The 20180-nt window shown below is 40.4% G+C and overlaps 1 protein-coding gene across 4 annotated transcripts in view; it reads left to right on the plus strand.

Annotated features, from left to right (window-relative positions):
* The window catches only part of CAMKK1 (calcium/calmodulin dependent protein kinase kinase 1), a 291620-nt gene that overhangs the window by 103125 nt on the left and 168315 nt on the right, over positions 1-20180 (plus strand). For all 4 annotated transcript variants that reach the window (XM_040336721.1, XM_040336720.1, XM_040336723.1 and 1 more), the window contains one exon: positions 5090-5591. In XM_040336721.1, the coding sequence (XP_040192655.1) occupies positions 5196-5591 (396 nt within the window). In that variant the 5' untranslated portion in view covers positions 5090-5195. The remainder of the gene's footprint in view (positions 1-5089; positions 5592-20180) is intronic.

Consider the following 20180-nt stretch of genomic DNA (forward strand, 5'->3'; position numbering starts at 1 on the left):
TTATTGGTGAGGATTGCAGTTTCTCTTGTATGATAAAGCTATGATCATACCTTTTTTTTTTTTTTTTTTTTTTGCGTTGAATGCATTTTACATTTGTTTGTTATGCAATGTGAATTTTTCTGGAATTGTCTAAATCCGTACACCAAAGATGGGGTCATTGACATTAGTCTGGTTCATATTACAGTGTATCAGCTAAATTACAGTTGAAGCAAGCCATAAGAAAGTCTGGCCAGTTGAACTAGTTCCTGCCTAAGAGCGGACACCACAAGGAGTTTGCTACTCTGTTTAATAGCCCAGTAATCAGATCAAGCCTCACAGAAGGCTTTCACTTTTTTCCAGGCATTGCTCTTAACCTATTGTTATGAGTAAAATAATTTTAAAAATGTTGGACGTATAAAGTGTATAAATTGCCTGCTTTTCAGCCATACTGGTGTAATACTCTGTTTTTTCTCTGGCACAGTGTTTGTAAGAAAGTTACTTGCCTTTATTACTACAATTGTTTAAATGTGGGGAAGAGCCTAGAGGTGAGATTAGGGTGGAACTTATAAGTTCAGTTAATGCAATTATTGAAAAAGTGCTGACAGGTTGCTTCTTATGACAGAAGAGAATGTATAAGTCTCTTCTGATCTAAAGGCTTCTACCTTCCTGTCAGCATTGTTTTTTTTGCTGCAAGAGATTACGCTTATGCTAAAACTAAGTGAATCCTGCGTGTGGCCATTTAGCAAGCCGAAGACTCTCAACATGAAAGAAGACAGTCTGTTTACATCTGCCACTCCATAGAGGTGAATAGAGGGTCAAATTGGGTCAGACTGATTGTATGAAAGGGGCCTAAGGCTGCTTTCGCACTGATGCGGTACGGTTTACCCACACCACGGGTGCAGCACCGTGCACCTGTGGCTTTCCTGCTGGTTAGCTGCACTTTGCCTTAGACTTTTATTCTATCTTGCAGGTGTGGCGGCGCACTTTCAGAAAGCGGTAATAACCAAAGTCTATGGCTTAGTGCAGGTAACCAGCAGGTGCACTGCGCTCCACCTGTGGATCAGTTTGAATGCAGCCCAGTAACCAGTGCAGAATAGACATGCCCATATATGCAATGTGATTTTAGTAATAAACTGACATTTAATAGCCTTCCATTCAGGTATCGCCAGCTGTTGCTGTCTAGCTGGAGTGCATTTGGTATCACTCTGCCTGTGACAGGAGCTGGTGCTATAAAGTATCTATATGCTTCCTCTACCGCTGTCTTCATTCACAACACTGATGCTCTGGGATGGAGTGTCGGCAACCCGCAACCTGGGCTTGTTGATCTGCCATCCCAGAGCTGAAGGTCGTAGGTCACATCAGAGGGCTCTGTAGGTCACATGTGGCACCCGATGCACTGGTTGGGCACCCCTGGTCTATAAAGATCCTAAATCCAGTTACTATGTAATGCATAAGCCTCAAAAAGTAAACAAAAAAAGTCTATTTTTTCTGAGTTAAATCCTCCGTTATTTGCATCTTGCATGCTGTCCCTTCCAGACACTGCAGATCACAGTGGGAGGGTTTCACTAACCAAGACAATGCTGTCAATCCAGAAAGCATTGGTGTGGCCAGTGGCCACGTAATGATTGACAAGTTGCAGGCTTGTGAACCAACAGTGACAATGCTGATGGGATTATCCCGAGAAACATTTTCTCATCCTACGGCAGTGCAAGAAGCCACAGCCTACATGAGAATGGGAACTCTGCTCTGAATTCAGGAGCAGTGCAGCTTCTTTGTCGCAACATCACAGGAAGTGGCATTAGGTTGACTTTACTGGTAAGATTAATAGGTGTTTGTGGGATTGGCACGAAGTTCTGATGAATATATAGCCGGGGCCAAAATTGGGGGGGGGGGCAGGCAACAGCCAAACTTTCCCTTGGGTGAAAGTGTCTAGCTTCGCCACTGCATATAATTAAGCTCTACATACTTTGTATTTTTCTAATAGGAGGCCATAGTTCTACTTTTAATGTGTATTAAAGCCATTGTAGGAAGACAGAGGATTGGCCATAAGTTTATAATTACATTGATGGAAGAAGATTTAGAAATGTGTAAAAATAATGTCTTAAAAATAAAGATGTGACAGTGTGGGGGTAGAAATATCTATTCCAGCAGAATAAATCCACATCTTATCCTGTCTATTTTTTAACTCTATTACTGTTTTTATTTTTTGTAATGTATGTCTCTTTTTTGGTAGGGCACTCAATTGCTGAACTGTCAGACGGATTAGAGGCTTAGAGAAAAGCATTTAGAATTTCCATTTTGTCATATCCCAACCTTGATAAAGGGGGCCTTGTGGACCAACAAAAAAATACAATGATCTTTATGATCAAATGCAACAATATGAATATTCTGGTTTGGCTCTCTCATAAATAACTTCCTTTCTTTGGCTTTGTATGAAGCAGAAGCATTGATTGACAGTTGTTTGAGAAAACAGTCCATGCAATTAACCTAAAGTGATTAGTTGACTTTGGATGCGCTTTAAAGGGCAAGACATTGAGCAAGAATAAATGCATAGTTCATTAGAAAAGTCTCTTGTACATGCATTTTAAAATCAGGTTGCATAATCCCACTGGTCTGCTTCCAATTTTAAAAGATATACAGTGGGCAAAATCATTTTGATCACCTGCAGATTTGCCCACTTACAAAGATATGAAGGGTCTATCATTTTTATTATAGGTGTATTTTAAAAGATGGGGACAGAATATTAACCAAAAATCCAGAGAAAAACATGATACAAATGTTATAAATTGAGTTGCAGTTCTGGGAGTAAAATAAGTATTTGATCCCCAAGCAAGGTGGAGAAACCCTTGTTGGCAAGCACAGAGGTAAGAAGTTTCTTGTAGTTGGTTACCAGGTATGCACACATCTCAGGAGGGATGTTGGTCCTCTCTTCTTTACAGATCTTCTCTAAATCCCTAAAGTGGTTGAAAAGGCAGAAGGTTTTTTATCCTAATGCATTAGGATAAAAAGCCTTCTGTGTGCAACAGCCACCCTAATACTTACCTGAGGTCCAACTAGATCCAGCCATGTTGCAGAAGTGTCTCGGCTACCCGGGACTCCCGTCCTCATTGGCTGAAACAGCAGCGTGGTGCAATTGGCTCTGGCTGCTGTCAAACAAAGGCAATCAACTAATGAGGCGAGAAAGGGGTGGGGCTGGGCCGTGTCTTGGTGTCAGAATGGAAATGCGGAGCTGTGGCTCGGCTAGGGTGCCTCCATAGCAAGCTGCTTGCTGTGGGGGCACTTGGCAGGAGTGAGGGGCCAGAGGAACCAAAGAGGGTCCAGAGAAGAGGAAGATCTGGGCTGCTCTGTGCAAAATTGTTGCACAGAGCAGGTAAGTATAACATGTTTGTTATTTTTAACTAAAAAAATCTAGACTTCATTATCACTTTAAGGTTTCTTGGCTGGTGCTTGGCAACTCGAACTTTCAGCTCCCTCCATGCATTTTCTATAGGATTAAGTTCTGGTGACTGGCTAGGCCACTCCATGAACTTAATGTGCTTCTTCTTGAACCACTCCTTTTTTGCCTTAGCGTTATGTTTTGTGTTATCATCCTGCTGGAAGACCCATCCACCACCCATCCTTAGTGTTATGCCTGAGGTAAGAAGGTTCTCATCCATGATTTTACATGTTCCTGTCTATTGGCCCTTTAATGCGGCAAAGTCGGCGTACCTTTTTAGCAAAGAAACGGCCCCTAAGCATAATCTTTCCACCTTCGTGCTTAAATGTGGGGATGGTGGTTTTGGCGTCATAGTCAGCATTTTTCTTCCTCCAAACACGGTGAGTCAAGGTAATGCCAAAGAGATACATTTTTGGTCTCATCTGACCACAGCACTTTCTCCCTAACCTTTTCTGAATCTTTTAGATGTTTATTGGCAAACTTCAGGTTGGCCTGTACGTGTGCCTTCTTGAGGAGGGGGGACCTTGCGGGCACCGCAGGATTTCAATCCATGGCGGTGTATTGTGTTACCAGTGGTTTATTTGGTGACTGTCGTCTCAACTGCCTTGAGATCATTCACAAGTGCCTCCTGTGTAGTTCTGGGCTGACCCCTCACTTTTTTCTCATGATCATCTTTACCCCATAAGGTGAAGTCTTGCATGGAGCTCCAGATCAAGGGCGATTGATGGTTATTTTGTATTTCTTCCATTTGCTAATAATCACTTAAACAATTGTCTCTTTCTTGCCAATCTTCTTGCTGATGGTCTTGTATCACATTCCAGCCGTGTGCAGGTCTACAATCATGTCCCTGACCTCCTGTTACAGCTCTTTTGAATGGAAGAAAGTGTTTCTGCGGACAGGTGTCTTTTATACACATAATGAGTTGTGGTTAGGAGCACCTTCTTAAATTGACAGGGCTAATCTGTGTACTACATGAGCACATACTCTAACCAGTCTGTGGGAGCCAGAATTACTGTTGGTTGATTGAGGATCAAATACTTATTTTACTCACTGAACTGCAACTCAATTTATAATGTTTGTATGGTGTTTTTCAGGATTTTTGGTTGATATTCTGTCTTTATCATTTAAAATACACATATGATAACATTTTCAGACCCTTAATTTTTTTGTAAGTGGGCAAACTTACGAAATCTGCAGTGGATCAAAATAATTTTCCCCACTGTGGCCTAGAAAAATGGATGAGAGGGGAGAAGATGTGGTTTTTAAACAAATCAGGAGGAATGACACAGGGAGGTATTATGTTACCAGGCAGTTTATGTGTGGGGTGAAAGTGACTGATGATCAACCCCACCAGTTAGGTTTGGCAACCTTACCTCCAGTGCATACTCCTGGCCATGGTGGCACCAAAAGAGGAATAATCTTCAGCATTTTGCCATCCCGTTTCTTTGACTTTCACGATAATTCCTTCAATTTACTTAATCTTTCATTAATAATATTGCAACTGATCGTGACTTGTGCTCTGTGCAGTCCTTCCAATAAAAAGTCAATATGTAATATACATTTACAACCGTTTTAATGTTTAATGGTCTACAATATGATACATGTTTTTATGTACCGTATACATTTCTGAGAATAGTAATACATTTTCTCTTTTCTGTGTCTGCATTTTTTCAGGGACTGTTTAGACAAGAAGCCTTAATTACAACTATCTGCTGTAGTTGATTTGGAAATTGTCTTGTGTACCCTAGAGACTGTGCTGGAATTTTCCCACACTGACACAATGGATTGTGATTCTGGCCCAAATAAAGACACTCAAGCAGAGCTTGCCGAGAGAGTTGCTGCCATTGAAGTGGATGAAGAAACCGAGACATCAACTGTGCTGAATTCAGAAGACATGTATAGGCTGAAAAATAATGGAATGAGCTCTGAAACTAGTGAGGATGTATTTTTATCATCGCAGGAGCAGAGGGACTTGAGCTATTTCCAAAGAGCTACATCTCGGCCTACACTTTCAAATAGAAAGTTTTCCCTTCAGGAAAGGCCTACAGGTGGCTGCCTTCCCTCTCAAAACCAGGCGTACGGCCCTTATGCAACAGGTCCTGCCTCCCACATATCGCCAAGAATTGTCCGAAGGCCAACAATTGAGTCAAATCGGGTTTCTATTTCCGACTCTGATGTAAGTACTAACTTTTGTCTAACGCAGTGTTTCTCAATTCCAGTCCTCATGCCCCCCCAACAGGTCAGGTTTTCAGGATTTCCATTATTTTGCACAGGTGATTTGATCAGTTTCACTGCCTTAGTAATCACCACAGCCTTTTCATCTGAGGGAAATCCTGAAAACCTGACCTGTTGGGGGGGCCTAAGGACTGGAATTGAGAAACACTGGTCTAACGGTAGATTGCTGCAGGGGAAATATTTGCTCACCACACTTTATTTTTATTTTAGCTTAATTTTTTTGTAATGCACAAGAAACGCTGTACTTAATTGCATTTTTTCGGTAGTAACATTTGTCTAACAATTGACTGCCACAGGGAAAGTATTTATACATTTGCAGAGGTTTATTTTAGCATAATTTCTTAGTGCTAATGCATAAGCAACACTGTATTTAGAATTGCATCTTTCAGTTAATGTGATTTCATCAGTATATGCAATACTTTGATTATTTCTAAGACTCCATGCACACTATAGCACTTGGTGGTTTCCAAAATACAGCCCAAGTTAATGGATTTATTTAGAGTGACCTGTGTGCTGCAGTACATTCTGCATACAGTGTCAGAGCTGCACTTTAACCACTTCCATACAGGGCTTTTTTACACACATCCATACCAGGCCTATTCTGGCACTTCTCTCCTACATGTACAAATCATAATTTTTTTGCTAGAAAATTACGCAGAACCCCCAAACATTATATTTTTTTTTTTAGCAGACACCCTAGGGAATATAACGACGGTCATTGAAACGTTTTATCTTGCACGGTATTTGCGCAATAATTTTTCAAAAGCCTTTTTTTTGGAAAAAAATTGTTTCATGAATTAAAAAAATAACAAAACAGTAAAGTTAGCCCAATTTTTTTGTAAAATATGAAAGATGATGTTGCACCGAGTAAATAGATACCTAACATGTCACACTTTAAAATTGCGCACACTCATGGAATGGCGCCAAACTTCGGTACTTAAAAATCTCCATAGGCAACGCTTTGAATTTTTTTACAGGTTACCAGTTTAGATTTACAGAAGAGATCTAGTGCTAGAATTTTTGCTGGCACTCTAACGCACGCGGCGATGCCTCACATATGTGGTTTAAACGGCGTTTACATATGTCGGCGGGACTTGCGTGTGCGTTCGCTTCTGCGCGCGAGCTACTGGGGACAGGGGCGTTAAAAAAAAAAAAAAATGTTATTTCTTTTTTTTTTTTTACATATTTATTTCTTTTTTTTACACTTTTTTATTTTATTTTTTTATTATCACTTTTATTCCTATTACAAGGAATGTAAACATCCCTTGTAATAGGAATGTGTGTGACAGGTACTCTTTATGGAGAGATGCAGGGTCAATAAGACCCCACATCTCTCCTCCAGGCTGGAAAGCATGAAATCGGTGAAAAAAAATTCACAGATCTCATGCTTACTGTTGCTTAGCAGCCGCAATTGCGGCTTTGTTTACTTACGGGGACCTGGGCGTGATGTCATCACATCGCGTTCCGGGTCCTCCGACGGTCATAGAGATGACTGGTGACCATCTGGTCACCAGTCATCTCTATGCTTCCTGCCAGCGCCGGACGATTCGTTCTCCGGGCCCTCGATGGCACGGGAGAGCCCGGAGAAGCACCGGATGGCGGCGGGGGGGATGTCCCCTCCCGCCGCCTGTAAGAACGATCTAGCGGCGGAAGCGCCGCTATGATCGTTCTTACATTGTGCAGAATCGCCGGCACAAGAGAAGGATATCTGAATGATGCCTCTAGCTGTAGGCATCATTCAGATATCCCCCCACAAACCCAGGACGTCATATGACATCCACCCGGATCGTTGGAGGTCCTTTGTGGACGTCATTTTACAATGGGCTGGTATGGATGTGGTTAAGGAAATCGCCTATTGGCCAGACCAATATACTGTATGTCTTGTAAACAAAACTGACGTTGGTTAGTACAGTGGAAGAGGATTATTGTGTAATATTGTAGAATTAATGTCTAATGGTCATTTCATAGCAGATGGTTTCTTTTGAAAGTACAATACTTAAAGCGGGGGTTCACCCTATCAACTAAAAAAAAAAAAAAAAAATTTATTTTACCATAAAATCAGGCATTGTAGCGCGAGCTACAGTATGCCTGTCCCGAATTTTTTACCCCCGTACTCACCTTGTACTCGTAGATCGAAGATACCGGGGAATGGGCGTGCCTATGGAGACGGAGGATGATTGACGGCCGCCTCTGGCGCGTCACGCTTCTCCGGAAATAGCCGAAATAGGCTTGGCTCTTCACGGCGCCTGCGCATAGCCTGTGCGCAGGCGCCGTGAAGAGCCGAGACCTACTCCGGCTGTCTTCGGGGAGAGTGACGTGCCAGGGCCGGCCGTCAATCATCCTCCCTCTCCATAGGCACGCCCATTCCCCGCGGGAGCCAAAATCTACGATGTCCGATTACAAGGTGAGTCCGGGGTTAAAAAAATCGGGACAGGCATACTGTAGCTCGCGCTACAATGCCTGTCTCGATGGTAAAATCAAGCCAGTGAGGGTGAACTACCGCTTTAATGTTGACATTGTTGGCTTGAAATCATTTAATTAAGTTATGACCACAATGTACACCAAGACTGTAAATATGAAAAATGTAGCACATGTTGATATAGGCATATAAAATGTTAAATACCTGAAGAAGACAGCACTTTATTACTTGTTGACTTTGTACCAGGGTTTAATATAGGTCATGAATGACTCAAACAAATTTTTGTTTACGTTACACAATTACACATATCCATTCTGGTCCATTGTAGTAACCAGCACCACCAGAGTGCATATCTTGGTACATTGCATAGCCATTAAATCAATACATCTCTGACATTCATGCACATGTTTCATGCAAATGCTGCATGTTTCTTCATTTGAATGGACTGCTCCAGTGCAGTGCACGTTAATGCACCAGAAAGTGTAAATGGACCCTAAGCCCTGTTCTGACTATAGGCTAATGTGTGTGTGTGTATATCTATTATAGTGAATATAGGGGGCCCTGTGTAGAAACTGTTGTGTGTCCCTCCCGCACCATATAATGGTGAAATAGTGCTTGAATATATTGTGAACACATTGCGTCACGGTCATGCCCCCTGAAGATGTAATTAACGAAATGTACGTCGAGGCTGTATTTGGTCACGCTGTTATACGCCATATTCAGTTCTCTGGCTGTCCCCTGTGGATGGTGGAGCGCACGCCATCCACGGAGGTGGATGGAAACCTGATGCATTGTGACAAGCCAGCATCCCCAGTGCCGGGTAGGCACCCACACATGTAAGGAGCCATTTGGCTAAATCTTTTTAAACACATATTTTATTAAACAGGATTATGCTATGCATGTCCTACATTTTTTGCATATTTCTCATCTGCAACTCTGAGGAGGAGGGTACGGTACATATCTCCAAGCCTTACATTTTATGTGAGCAGGCACTATCCTGTCAAGGCAAAATTTGACTTTCTTTCTAACCAAAGAAGTCAAATACATCTGGTAAGCAGATCTTATCATTGTTCACTTTGGGTGTCGTATATCTGGTGAAGGACTAATCTCATCATTGGTTTGAATCGCAACACCTTGCAATCAATATTCTGTCACTGACTTTTTTTGCAAAACTTTTTTCCTTTGGGACTACGTTTTTTTAATATTTATACCTGTTCTTTCAAACAGGACTTTTTTGATCTGAGATTTATTGATTCAAATGTCAATGTGTTCACAATATATTCAAGCACTATTTCACTATTATATGGTGTAGTAGGGATGCACAACAGTTTCTACACAGTGCCCCCTATATTCACTGTAATTGCCATTGGGAGTGTATCCCTTTCATGCCTAAGCCTATGTATGTCATTTGGTGTTTACAAGTTAAAATCCATATTTTTGGCTAGAAAATTACTTAGAACCCCCAAATATTATATATATTTTTTTAGCAGAGAATCTAGAGAATAAAATGGCGATTTTTGCAATATTTTATGTCATACGGTATTTATTTGTGCGGCGGTGTTTTAAACACAACTTTTTGGGAAAAATTAACTTTCATGAATTTAAAAAAAATGAAAAAGTTAAATTAGCCCATTTTTTTGCATAATGTGAAAGATGATGTTACGCCGAGTAAATAGATGCCAAGCATGTCACGCTTTATAATTGCACGCACTCGTGGAATTGCGACAAACTACGGTACCTAAAAAATCTCCATAGGCGACACTTTAAACTTGTTTTACGGTTACCAGGTTAGAGTTACAGAGTAGGTCTAGTGCTAGAATTATTGCTCTCGCTCTGACGATCGCGGTGATACCTCACATGTGTGATTTGAACACCGTTTTCATATGCGGGCGCGACTTCCGTATGCGTTTTCTTTGCTGCGCAAGCTCGCGGGGAGGGGGGCGCTTTAAAAAAAAAAAATTTTGTTTTCTTATTTATTTTTTTATAATATTAAATTGTGTTTTTTTTTTTACATTTTGATCACTTGTATTGCTGTCACAAGGAATGTAAACATCCCTTGTGACAGTAATAGGTGGTGACAGGTACTCTTTATGGAGGGATCGGGGGTCTAAAAGACCCCCGAGCCCTCCTTTGCACTTCAAAGTTTTCAGATCGCCGAAAACGGCGATTCTGAATACTGTGTACTTTTTTAAATCTGGCGCCATTGACAGCCGAGAAACCCGGAAGTGACGTCATGACGCCGCTTCCGTGGTTTCAATGCAGAGACTGAATCAAAGCCGTTTACGGCTTAGTGTCAGTCTCCGCCTGGACACAGAACACGGCGGATGGAGGATCGGGTCTCCCGGTGGGATAAGAGGCCCGGTCAGAGCGGCGAGAGGCGGCGGGAGGGGGGGGATGTCCCCTCCCGCTCCTCCGGCATAACAACCGAGCGGCTTTTAGCCGCATCGGTTGTTATGTTTGGATAGCCGATCGCCGGCTCTAAACAACAGTACCGGGATGATGCCTGCGGCTGCAGGCATCATCCCGGTATAACCCCCGAAACCCGATGAATCATATATGCGTTCCGTCGGCCAGAAAAGGGTTAACACTTATTTTAAGGGGAGCAGCAGTTTTTTAATTGTCATTTTTTAAACTTTTATATATTTAGATTTGGCGCAGGGTAATTTTGCATTAATTTAATGTGTAGTCTATCCTCCTTTTTTTTTTTTTTTTTTTTTTTTCTCCTTTTGTACAGTCATGGCCAAATGCACTGCTTCGCCCATTACAAATACAAATGTTTAGACGTTCTCATGTTCATTTCTTTTGTTTGTATTGGTATGACACAAAAAAGTAGCGATACAAAACCAAATCTGACACATGCCAAGCAAAACTCCAAAAAATGGACTGGACAAAATTATTGGCACCCTCAATTTTATATTTGGTAGTGCACCCCTTGGAAAAAATAACTGAAATCAATTGCTTCCTGTAACCATCAATGAGTTTCTTACACCTCTCTACTGGAATTTTGGACCACTCTTCTTTCGCCAACTGTTCCAAGTCTCTCAGATTGGAAGGGTTCCTTTTCCCAACTTCTGTTTTGAGATCTCTCCACAGGTGCTCTATGGGATTTAGATCTGGACTCATTGCTGACCAGTTCAGTACTCTCCAGCGCCTCTTGCATACATTTTCCAAAAAGCATTTTCTGTATGTAACCAAGAGTGGCTTCTTGTTTATATGTATAACAGATTTCTAGAACATATGTTGGCTGGGCAGTGTTTCAAACAGACTCCAGCCCCTATCTACCAATAGGGCTGGATTTGGTGAAAGACTGGTCAGCCAACACATGCCCTGTAATTCTGATTGTCATATACATCACTTTGACAACAGGAATGGTTGTAAAAATGTAAAATAATCAAATTATCTCTTCTGGACTTTTATTTCTTACCGTATTTCATCTGTAAATTAATTACTCAACATGTTTCATGGGTCACATTCACATCTTCTTTTGGAGCGTTATTGTACATATACATGAAGATTTTAAGAGACAATTATCATATAACTATGAGATAATGGAGACATGCATTAGTTAAACAAAACTAATAACAATACTTGTGATAAACATGTTAAAGTGTAATGTAAAAAAGAGCATCTGCTGTGCGTACCCCCCCCCCCCGAAACATCCATCTTACCCAGAATATGAAGTTGCCGTAGGCCCAAGGGAGGATGACCCACCCCGAACGACATGGGAGCACAGAACCCTGAGAAAAAATTTAAAATAACGCGACTCATTGCCCTGGCCTGGGGTGTGTTTATTTTCATGGTGGCCCAGTGTTTTTGACTCTCCCTGGCAGGTATGTGGCCCTGGAGTGGAATTTGTGCTTTTGCTATGCAAAGCCTGGACCCCGGTGTTTTATGGCCTCACGTTCACAATTGTTTCTGCGGGATGCTGGTTTTTGGAAACCGCACATGTGCCGCTCGGCACATGCGCATTTCACGCCAGGGTTTCGTCAGACACCTTGCGGCGTCGTAGGCGTCACTGGATAGGAACCGATTTGTGCACAGGCACATAATCTCTGCTAACTTTGGGGCTGTGCTGGCGTTTTTGTCTCTGAGGTGGGTCCTATACAGATATGGTTTCCCTTGTTCCAACTTTTGCATTGGTTTATGTCCAGCATTACTGGTACACCCAATCGTGACTCATGTGTATGCTGTACTCTATTTTAGGAGCTTACTATTCACAGTAGTGGATATCTTTATGCCTCCTCCCCCCTCTATCCTTCCTCTGTCTGTGGCTGCTAATTGATGCCTTTCTAGTCATCTAAGGTGAGATAAATCCTCTTTAAACACTCTACAATGGCACAGTATATGTGCCTTCCCTTTTTGCTACATTTACTGACATTTGTTCACTCTATATTTAGGTGTCTGATTCCAGGCTATCCTGAAGCCCTAACCCCCATTTTTTTGTAACCAGACACATCCGTGCTCTTGACACTGATTTTTTGAGGTAAAGCACACACACACACGCACGTACGTATAAGCAAAGATATATATATATATATATGTATGTATGTATGTATGTATGTATGTATGTATGTATGTATGTATGTATGTATGTATGTGTGTATATAGGCCTCTTGGTGCACCATGTGGCACCAAATGTACAAAGTCACTTGCACCTGCTTTTTACTCTATAGACTTAAACTATCCCATGGGTATGATCCTGGAAACCTTTTAAGCCCCTTATTTTGATTGAACCAAGCCCCACTGGTATGATCATTGTGTTATATACCTTTTGAATATTCATGCTATCTTGGCATAGTCAAGTCATTATTTTAAATTTACCTTATTTTCTGATAGATTTTTGCTTAGTGTCCTGTGCTCTGTCAGGGGCTCCCATGTCCTCCGGAGGTGGGTCATCCTCTCTTGGGTCTCCGGCAACTTCATATTCTGGGTAAGATGGATGTTTTCGGGGGGTATGCACAGCAGATACTCTTTTTTCCATTAAATTAAACTTTAACATGTTTATCACAAGTATTGTTATTTTGTTTAAATAATGCATGTCTCTTTTATGTCAATGTTATATGATGATCATCTCCTAAAATCTTCATGTATATGTACAATAAAGCTCCTGAAGAAGCGGTGAATGTGATCTGCGAAACATGTCGAGCAATTAATATACAGATGATGTAAATGATTTAGTTGTCATACTTTGATGTGATTTTAGAACTAAGAGTCTTTGTTGATTATCATTGGAGGTTTAATAGTTAAGTGTCTAGAAATATATATATATATTTATTTATTTATTTATTTATTGTAATAAAAACTTTTGATTATATTATTCACAATTGTCTGCCAACTGCAGTTGGTATACAGTATCATTAAAGTCCATTATAGCCTCTCCTCCTCTAATCTTTATCCATATTGTTGGGCTGAAGGTACAAATCTTACTGTTGAGGCATCCCTTTCAATTAGAGTTTGCCCTCAAATCTAGTGCAACTGCACTTCCAGTGCACAGTACATTTGCCTTTAGTAAATCAACCTCAATATGTCTTTTAAATTTAAAATGCATCCTTTGCAATTCTGATTTATGTAGTTTTTGTTCAATATACAATGCTATGCATTTATAGAGCCAGAGACCTTGCGTAACATAATGCAAATACATTGCATTGGATGATAGTCATGTTCTTGGCTGTAAAAACATGAACTCTTTCTAGGTTATGATCATAAATATTATAGTACAGTTTGCACTCTATATGCTGGTGGTATAAATCTCACAGCAACATTGCATAACACGTAGCTTTATTTTAGTTTGCTAAGCTGTTCTACAATGAGCAGATAAAGGAATTGACCTATAAAATTTGTTTTGATTTAGAGAGATTTTAACTCTTGTGACAGTGTAATAACAGTTTATGATAGTCAGGTTTAGTGGTTCCAGTGGCCACTCTTCCCACACTGATCTCCCCTGCACTGTTAGGCTTCATGTACACGGGATGTTGTTCAACATCTCCTGAACGTTTTAATTTGACGGCTAGAAACTGGCATCTAAAAACGGCAGTTTAGCCGAATTTGCATCTAGAAGAGTTAGAACTTTTTTTTGGGGGGGGGGGGGGGGGTTTAAAATGAAAAACGTCTGTAAATGAAACACAGCTAAATGCGAGTTACTGCATTTAGCCACGTTTGGCGCTTGAAATGCTTCTAAACGCATTTTTTCGGGTTCCAGAAAGTCTCCTAAACTCAACTGCCTAGAAACTACTATAAACGACCCTGTGTACATGTACTGATAAGATAGCATAGAGTTCAGGAGCAGTTGAAAAAAATGTCCAACTACTCCTAAATGTCCGTTTACCAGCAGCAGTGTACATGAGACCTTAAAAGGGAAACCGGTATATTCTACATACCGCTGAGTAAGGAGAAGAAAGCAAAAGAGGCTGGCATTATTTAAGATTCCTTGCCTCACATAGCAGTTCTCAAACCCTTTTCTCAAAAGGTTGATTATCACAGATTACATTTTGGGTCTCACCTATTTTATGTATCCTCGGTGATACTTATGTGAGATTATTATGACACTAATGGACATGGTGGTTTAGATCCGGGATCGCCAAACTTTTTTCAGTACAGGGGCCACATCATGTATCTTACAAATATTCACAGGTGAAAAATAAAAAACAGTTTTAGAAATGATTAAATAGATAATGTTTAAGAAATAACTTCATATCAAAAGACCCTTATCACATTAGGGCCTCCATACACCAGGACAGCCTTGGTCTGGTCTAGTAGATATGGCCAAACGTCCAGTGTGCATGAGTCCTAACTAATATAAGGTCTCCAGGCAAACTAAAACAGTTTGTAGGTATAATCATTTGCCTTTTGCCTTTATTTTCCTGACTTTTTCTGATCTGTCAAGGGCCTGGCCAGTTGAGATCTCTCTTTAGCTACATAAAACCCCACATATGGCCAGTAACACACTTCCTGTCTTAGGGTGGTCCCACTGCATGGAGGAGCACCATTGTCAACCTGTAGAGAAGGATAGCGTTGGGCAAGTCCATATAATCCTACTAGTCTAACAAATTGAATTGAACAATTTTTTTAAGCAATTGCAGCAAACATTTTTTTATTTTTTTTACTTTTTTTGGGATATAGGCTTTAAATGAATACATTCAAACAATTGCTAGCTCCCTTGTCGGTAAGTAAATGGTTTGTCTCAACTCTCTAACTGCCACATTTGGATCTACATGCAATAATGCATCTACATCATTGAGAATTGGTAGGCTGCAATATATTATATTTTTGCATTTGGGCCTAATACCACTTTAAGGTTTTGTTTTTTTAATTTAATACAAATATATAGCCTTTAAAATATTTTAAGTGTCTTTTATATATCAAGATTGATTAAATGTATTTATAAATGTATGTTAATATAGTAAGCTGTTTTCCTATCTGTAATTTATAATTATATATGCACATCAGCAGTCATGTTTGCTTATTAATAAGCTCTCTGCACACAATGATTTTCTTCTCCCTTTTCACAATGAAACTTGTGTTGGCTGACCCACTGAAAACAATGCACTCCTTTTGTGGCCAATGCTTTATCTAAGCATTAAGGCTCTGTCCTTGTTCTAGCTGGTGGCTGATATTATTTGTGCAGCTCTTGTGTACATCATGGGGGGAAAAAAAGTGTTATTCCTGTTTGAAAGTGCTGCAATGCACATTGGGCATAGTAAAGTATTTTGGCTCCAGCTATAAACCTGTCAACTGAAATGCATTTAGTGCACGGGATCAGAATCCAGTCTTACTAATAAAATGCAACAGTTGAAGCCAGTTCATTTAATTGAGTAAATATAAAATTGATATAAGGTTGATTGCGTGTACAGGATCCAATAAATAGGGCCTTCCTGTGCTAGCTATACACCACAGATCAGGCATGATATTAGGAAATGTTTGAAACGGGGAAAAGTTATTTTATTCCCCTAACTTTCTTGGAGTTCTAAACTTTAGCCCTGTATTCACATTTGAGAATGTTTTCATTCCAAGCAGTGCAGCTTTTTCTTGATAAACGGAAAAATGGAGTGCACCTTTATTACACATTGACAATATATTTTTGCACACCTGTAAAAATCTGAGGCATATGATAAAATTCATATATATATGGGTACCTTTTTTATATCTACTTTTTATATCATCATTTTTACTTTCTACTCTCACTAACCTAACCTTACCTATACAATCATTCGCATCTCATTGCCCTATCCTTTATCAAGTTTAGGATAGATGTCCTATTATATCACATAATAAGTTCCCAGTCTATTTTATATTTTCACCTTTGTTTCCAGCACTTATGGTCATTTATGACCATTATCTTTTGGAATTCCCTTCCTTGGAAACCACCGTTGTTGAGTCCCGGTCTGTCATAACCACCTCAGCTCCCACCAGCGATACCCCTAGGGGTTTTCTGATTCATGTTGGCACATTGCTACTGTATAGATACAGACAATGTAAGAACTGTAAAGAGGGGTTTTGGGGGGTTTATCCTAGGCAATATTACCTCTAAGGGCCAGTTCACACCAGACGCAGTTCTGTACAGTTTCATGTGCATTATTTCTGCACTAAAAATGCATGCAGAGTGTTTTCCATGTATTCCAATGGCTCTAGAGCCATTGGAATACGTAGAAAACACTGTGCATGCATTTTGTGTAGAAACAATGCACACGGAACTGCGTCTGGTGTGAACTGGCCCCAACTATCTAATTTTAATCTACTTCCCGTGACAGGGTCAGACCTTACAGATACTCTTGTTGTTGTTGTTAAAATACTACAGCATTCAGATTTTATGCCAACTATATGTTTTAGATGGAAGAAAATCCTGGACTGCTGCACTCCTTAAAACAATGTCTTTATTGTATAAAGAAAATCCAAAAAACAACCAAAGCGATGCAGTCAAAATGAAGTGAACAACAGGAAAAAGGTGGCTGACATGTTTCGCATGATGTGATTTTCTTCTATCCAATGCAACTGTGCATAGCCAGCACCTTTTTGGTTTAGTGGGACAGAAGCAAAGCCAAGGGATCAGCAGTTTTTCGAGCGGTATCATTTCTAACTATATGTTTTACCTATTTAGTGATCACTTGTATTATATGATTTGTATTGAGTGGTAAATTTTTATTGCTGTATGTTTATCCACTGAATTACTAAAATTGGTTTACTCATGACTACACTCCCTCATGCAGCTTATTATTGACTTCCAATAAATTTAAACTGCTTATACCTGCCTGCTTCATTCAAAGTCCCAACCCTTAGTCCTTCTGTTTGTTTCAATTAGATAGGGATGGAGGCAATTGACCTCATCCGGTCACCGCCTCATTTAAAGTCCCAATGTTTTATTTTTCTTCTAAAAAGTAGAAGAAAAAGCAAAACTTTTGTTTTAGATGGGGGGGGGGGGGCGTTATAACTCCTGTCTGTTTTTTTGTTGTTATGTGTGTCCCATTGGGAAGCTGTCCCTTAATGCAGAAGAAAAGGAACATCAGGATGCTGAGGTCAGTATCAAAAAAATAATAATTTTATTAAAATAAGCGGCACCCTTGCATTGAAGTTGGCATAAAACCGCATGGCTAGGGAAAAACCTGAGACATAGCAGCTGTGATCAGTGTAAGGCTGTAGGCATCACTGAACAAATGAATACTAAGGATGACCGGTTGCCAGCCAGCTCAAGGTATGGATATTGGCAGCGGCATTCTCAACACCACACGAAGAAGGCAGCTATCAAAATTTCTTGTGGATGTCAGAGGAGGGGGTGTGCATAACAGGTTTCCATGGACTTTGCCCTCTTTTTCAAATGCATGGACAAGGAAGGGAAAAGTGAAGTACCTGGAAATGCATCATGCACACTCCCTCTGCCAACATCCACCAGGCATTTTGACATCTGTTATCCTTGTGTGCGGATGAGAATGCTGCGGCTAATATCCATACCTTGAACTGGCTTGTGCCCTGTCCTACTTGATCTCTGTTTGCTCAGTGAAGACTAGAGCCTCACCCTGATCACAGCTGCTTGGTCTCAGGTGTTCCGCATCCATGCTGTTTCATGCTAACTTCAATGCAAGTGCTTATTTTAATAAAGTGATTTTGTTATTTGATTTTATTTGACCTCAGTGCCCTGCTGTTTTTTCTTTTGATTTGAGATGATCCTACCCAGATCTTCTGTGGGAGCTGCAGAGGTTCCAGTCTCTGTCCCTTCTCCTGCTCATCCATCCATGGATTACTCTCTCATCCATACTGTTGCCTCATCGCTTCCTCTACCCTGTTGAGGGTGTACAGATACAGATGAAGGTTCCAATGAACTAAGTGACTCTGCACTTCTCCTAGGAGTGCCGTATGTAATGTGTACTTGTACACTTTTGGGAGATTTCCCTTCACTTTATATCCCATAGCCAAAACAGCAAGTGTGAGAAAAGCTCTACAAAATGAGGGAATCCCAGGGTGTCACCAGGGTCAACCAGAATTAGTGTTCCCCTTAGGTTTCCCTTCTATTACTGTTCTGGTTAATGCAGTCTTACTGAATTTTATTTACAACTTTTGATTCTACTCTTTTTTTGACCATTTGTTAGCATTGCCTATAACCATTTTACTATTTCACTGGGAAATTAGAAGGTTACTAAAAATAAATATTAAACCTGAACTCCAAGCAAACAGCTAAATACACACTAGGAATACATGCTTTATATAGGGACTGTCTTACAAATTCTACTAGACTTAAATAAGCACTAGAAGCATTTAGGTGTGTTTGCGCGCTAATGCATTCTAAAGGCCAAAAATAATCATCTTAAATTTTATATAAATTAAGATTAATATACTGGCCAATAGAATGCATTAACACCAATTGTGGCTTTAGTTGTGTTTTTTAAGCTGCTTTTTCCTGCCAGGAATAAAGGGCATTTTATAGAAAAAATAAAAATGTCCTGTGTGCATGAGCCCTTATATGCGCTTATTTAGGAAAGAACAAGACATGCATACCAGGCTATTGATCATCTACTAGACACTGTCATGAAGCATACTTGAAAGGCTATTGTAGCTGTCAATAAGAGATCCATAAATTATCATTGTAGATTATGTTAACGATGATTTAGGTGCTTGTATTTTGTCATGCGTAATTAATGTGTAGAGAGACACCGCAGGACTTTAATAACCTCTTCATTGATAGCACATGTGAATAGTTTGTTTTATCAAAGACTGTCCTAAGCAGTAAAGGTTGATGTCCATCATGATGAAATGCAGGCTAAGCTGCCAGTACTTATTACACATCCCGATGATCAAAAATAGGGTACTGACATTTTTATCCCATGGGAAAAAAGGTTCGGAATTCTTTCAAATCACACAACAACGTAATATAGCTTTGTGAAGCATGAATTAAACCAAGTACTGGTAAATTGCTACTTTTATTATAAACCCTCTCCATATTGGATTTTAAAAATAACAAATATAATAGAGATGATGAGTCACCCTGTATCTAAGACCCCTTTCACACTGAGGCTGTTTTGTAGGCGCTATAGCATTACAAATAGCGCCTGCAATCTGCCCTTAAACAGCTGCTCTTTTCACTCCAGTGTGAAAGCCTGAGGGCATTCACACTGGAGCGGTGCACTGGCAGGGCGTCAAAAAAAGTCCTGCCAGCAGCTTCTTTGGAGCGCATTAGGAGTGGTAAACTCACTGGGCAGCTCCGCCGTACCGCCAGCAATACGCTGCTGTAGCGTCGCATTGCGGGCGGTATTAATCCATTCTCGGCCGCTTGCGGGGGTTAAAAGTGCACTGCTAGCGGCCGAAATGTACCTCAAATCCATCGATCAAATAGTGGCGTTTTACCGCCGACACTATGGGCGGCACCGGTGTGAAAGGGGTCTTGGTGTAAGGCAATTAAAATTTAGAAATATGGTACCTATGGTCTATTCTGTAAAACTGATTTTTAGGCTGTCTCCAAGTTTCTAATTTCCAGGACCCGCTTTGATTTTTTTCTTTTTGCTGAGCTATTTATCTTGTTGGCATGCCCGGAGTGGACTTGTCTCATGGAAAATGTTGTGGCTTTTATAAACTGGGCTGTCAATTTGCATGATAAAAGTGAGAGGATAGGGGCAGCAACACAGCTGG

This window comes from Rana temporaria, chromosome 2, assembly GCF_905171775.1.
Source record: "Rana temporaria chromosome 2, aRanTem1.1, whole genome shotgun sequence".
NCBI classification, from domain to species: Eukaryota; Metazoa; Chordata; class Amphibia; order Anura; family Ranidae; genus Rana; species Rana temporaria.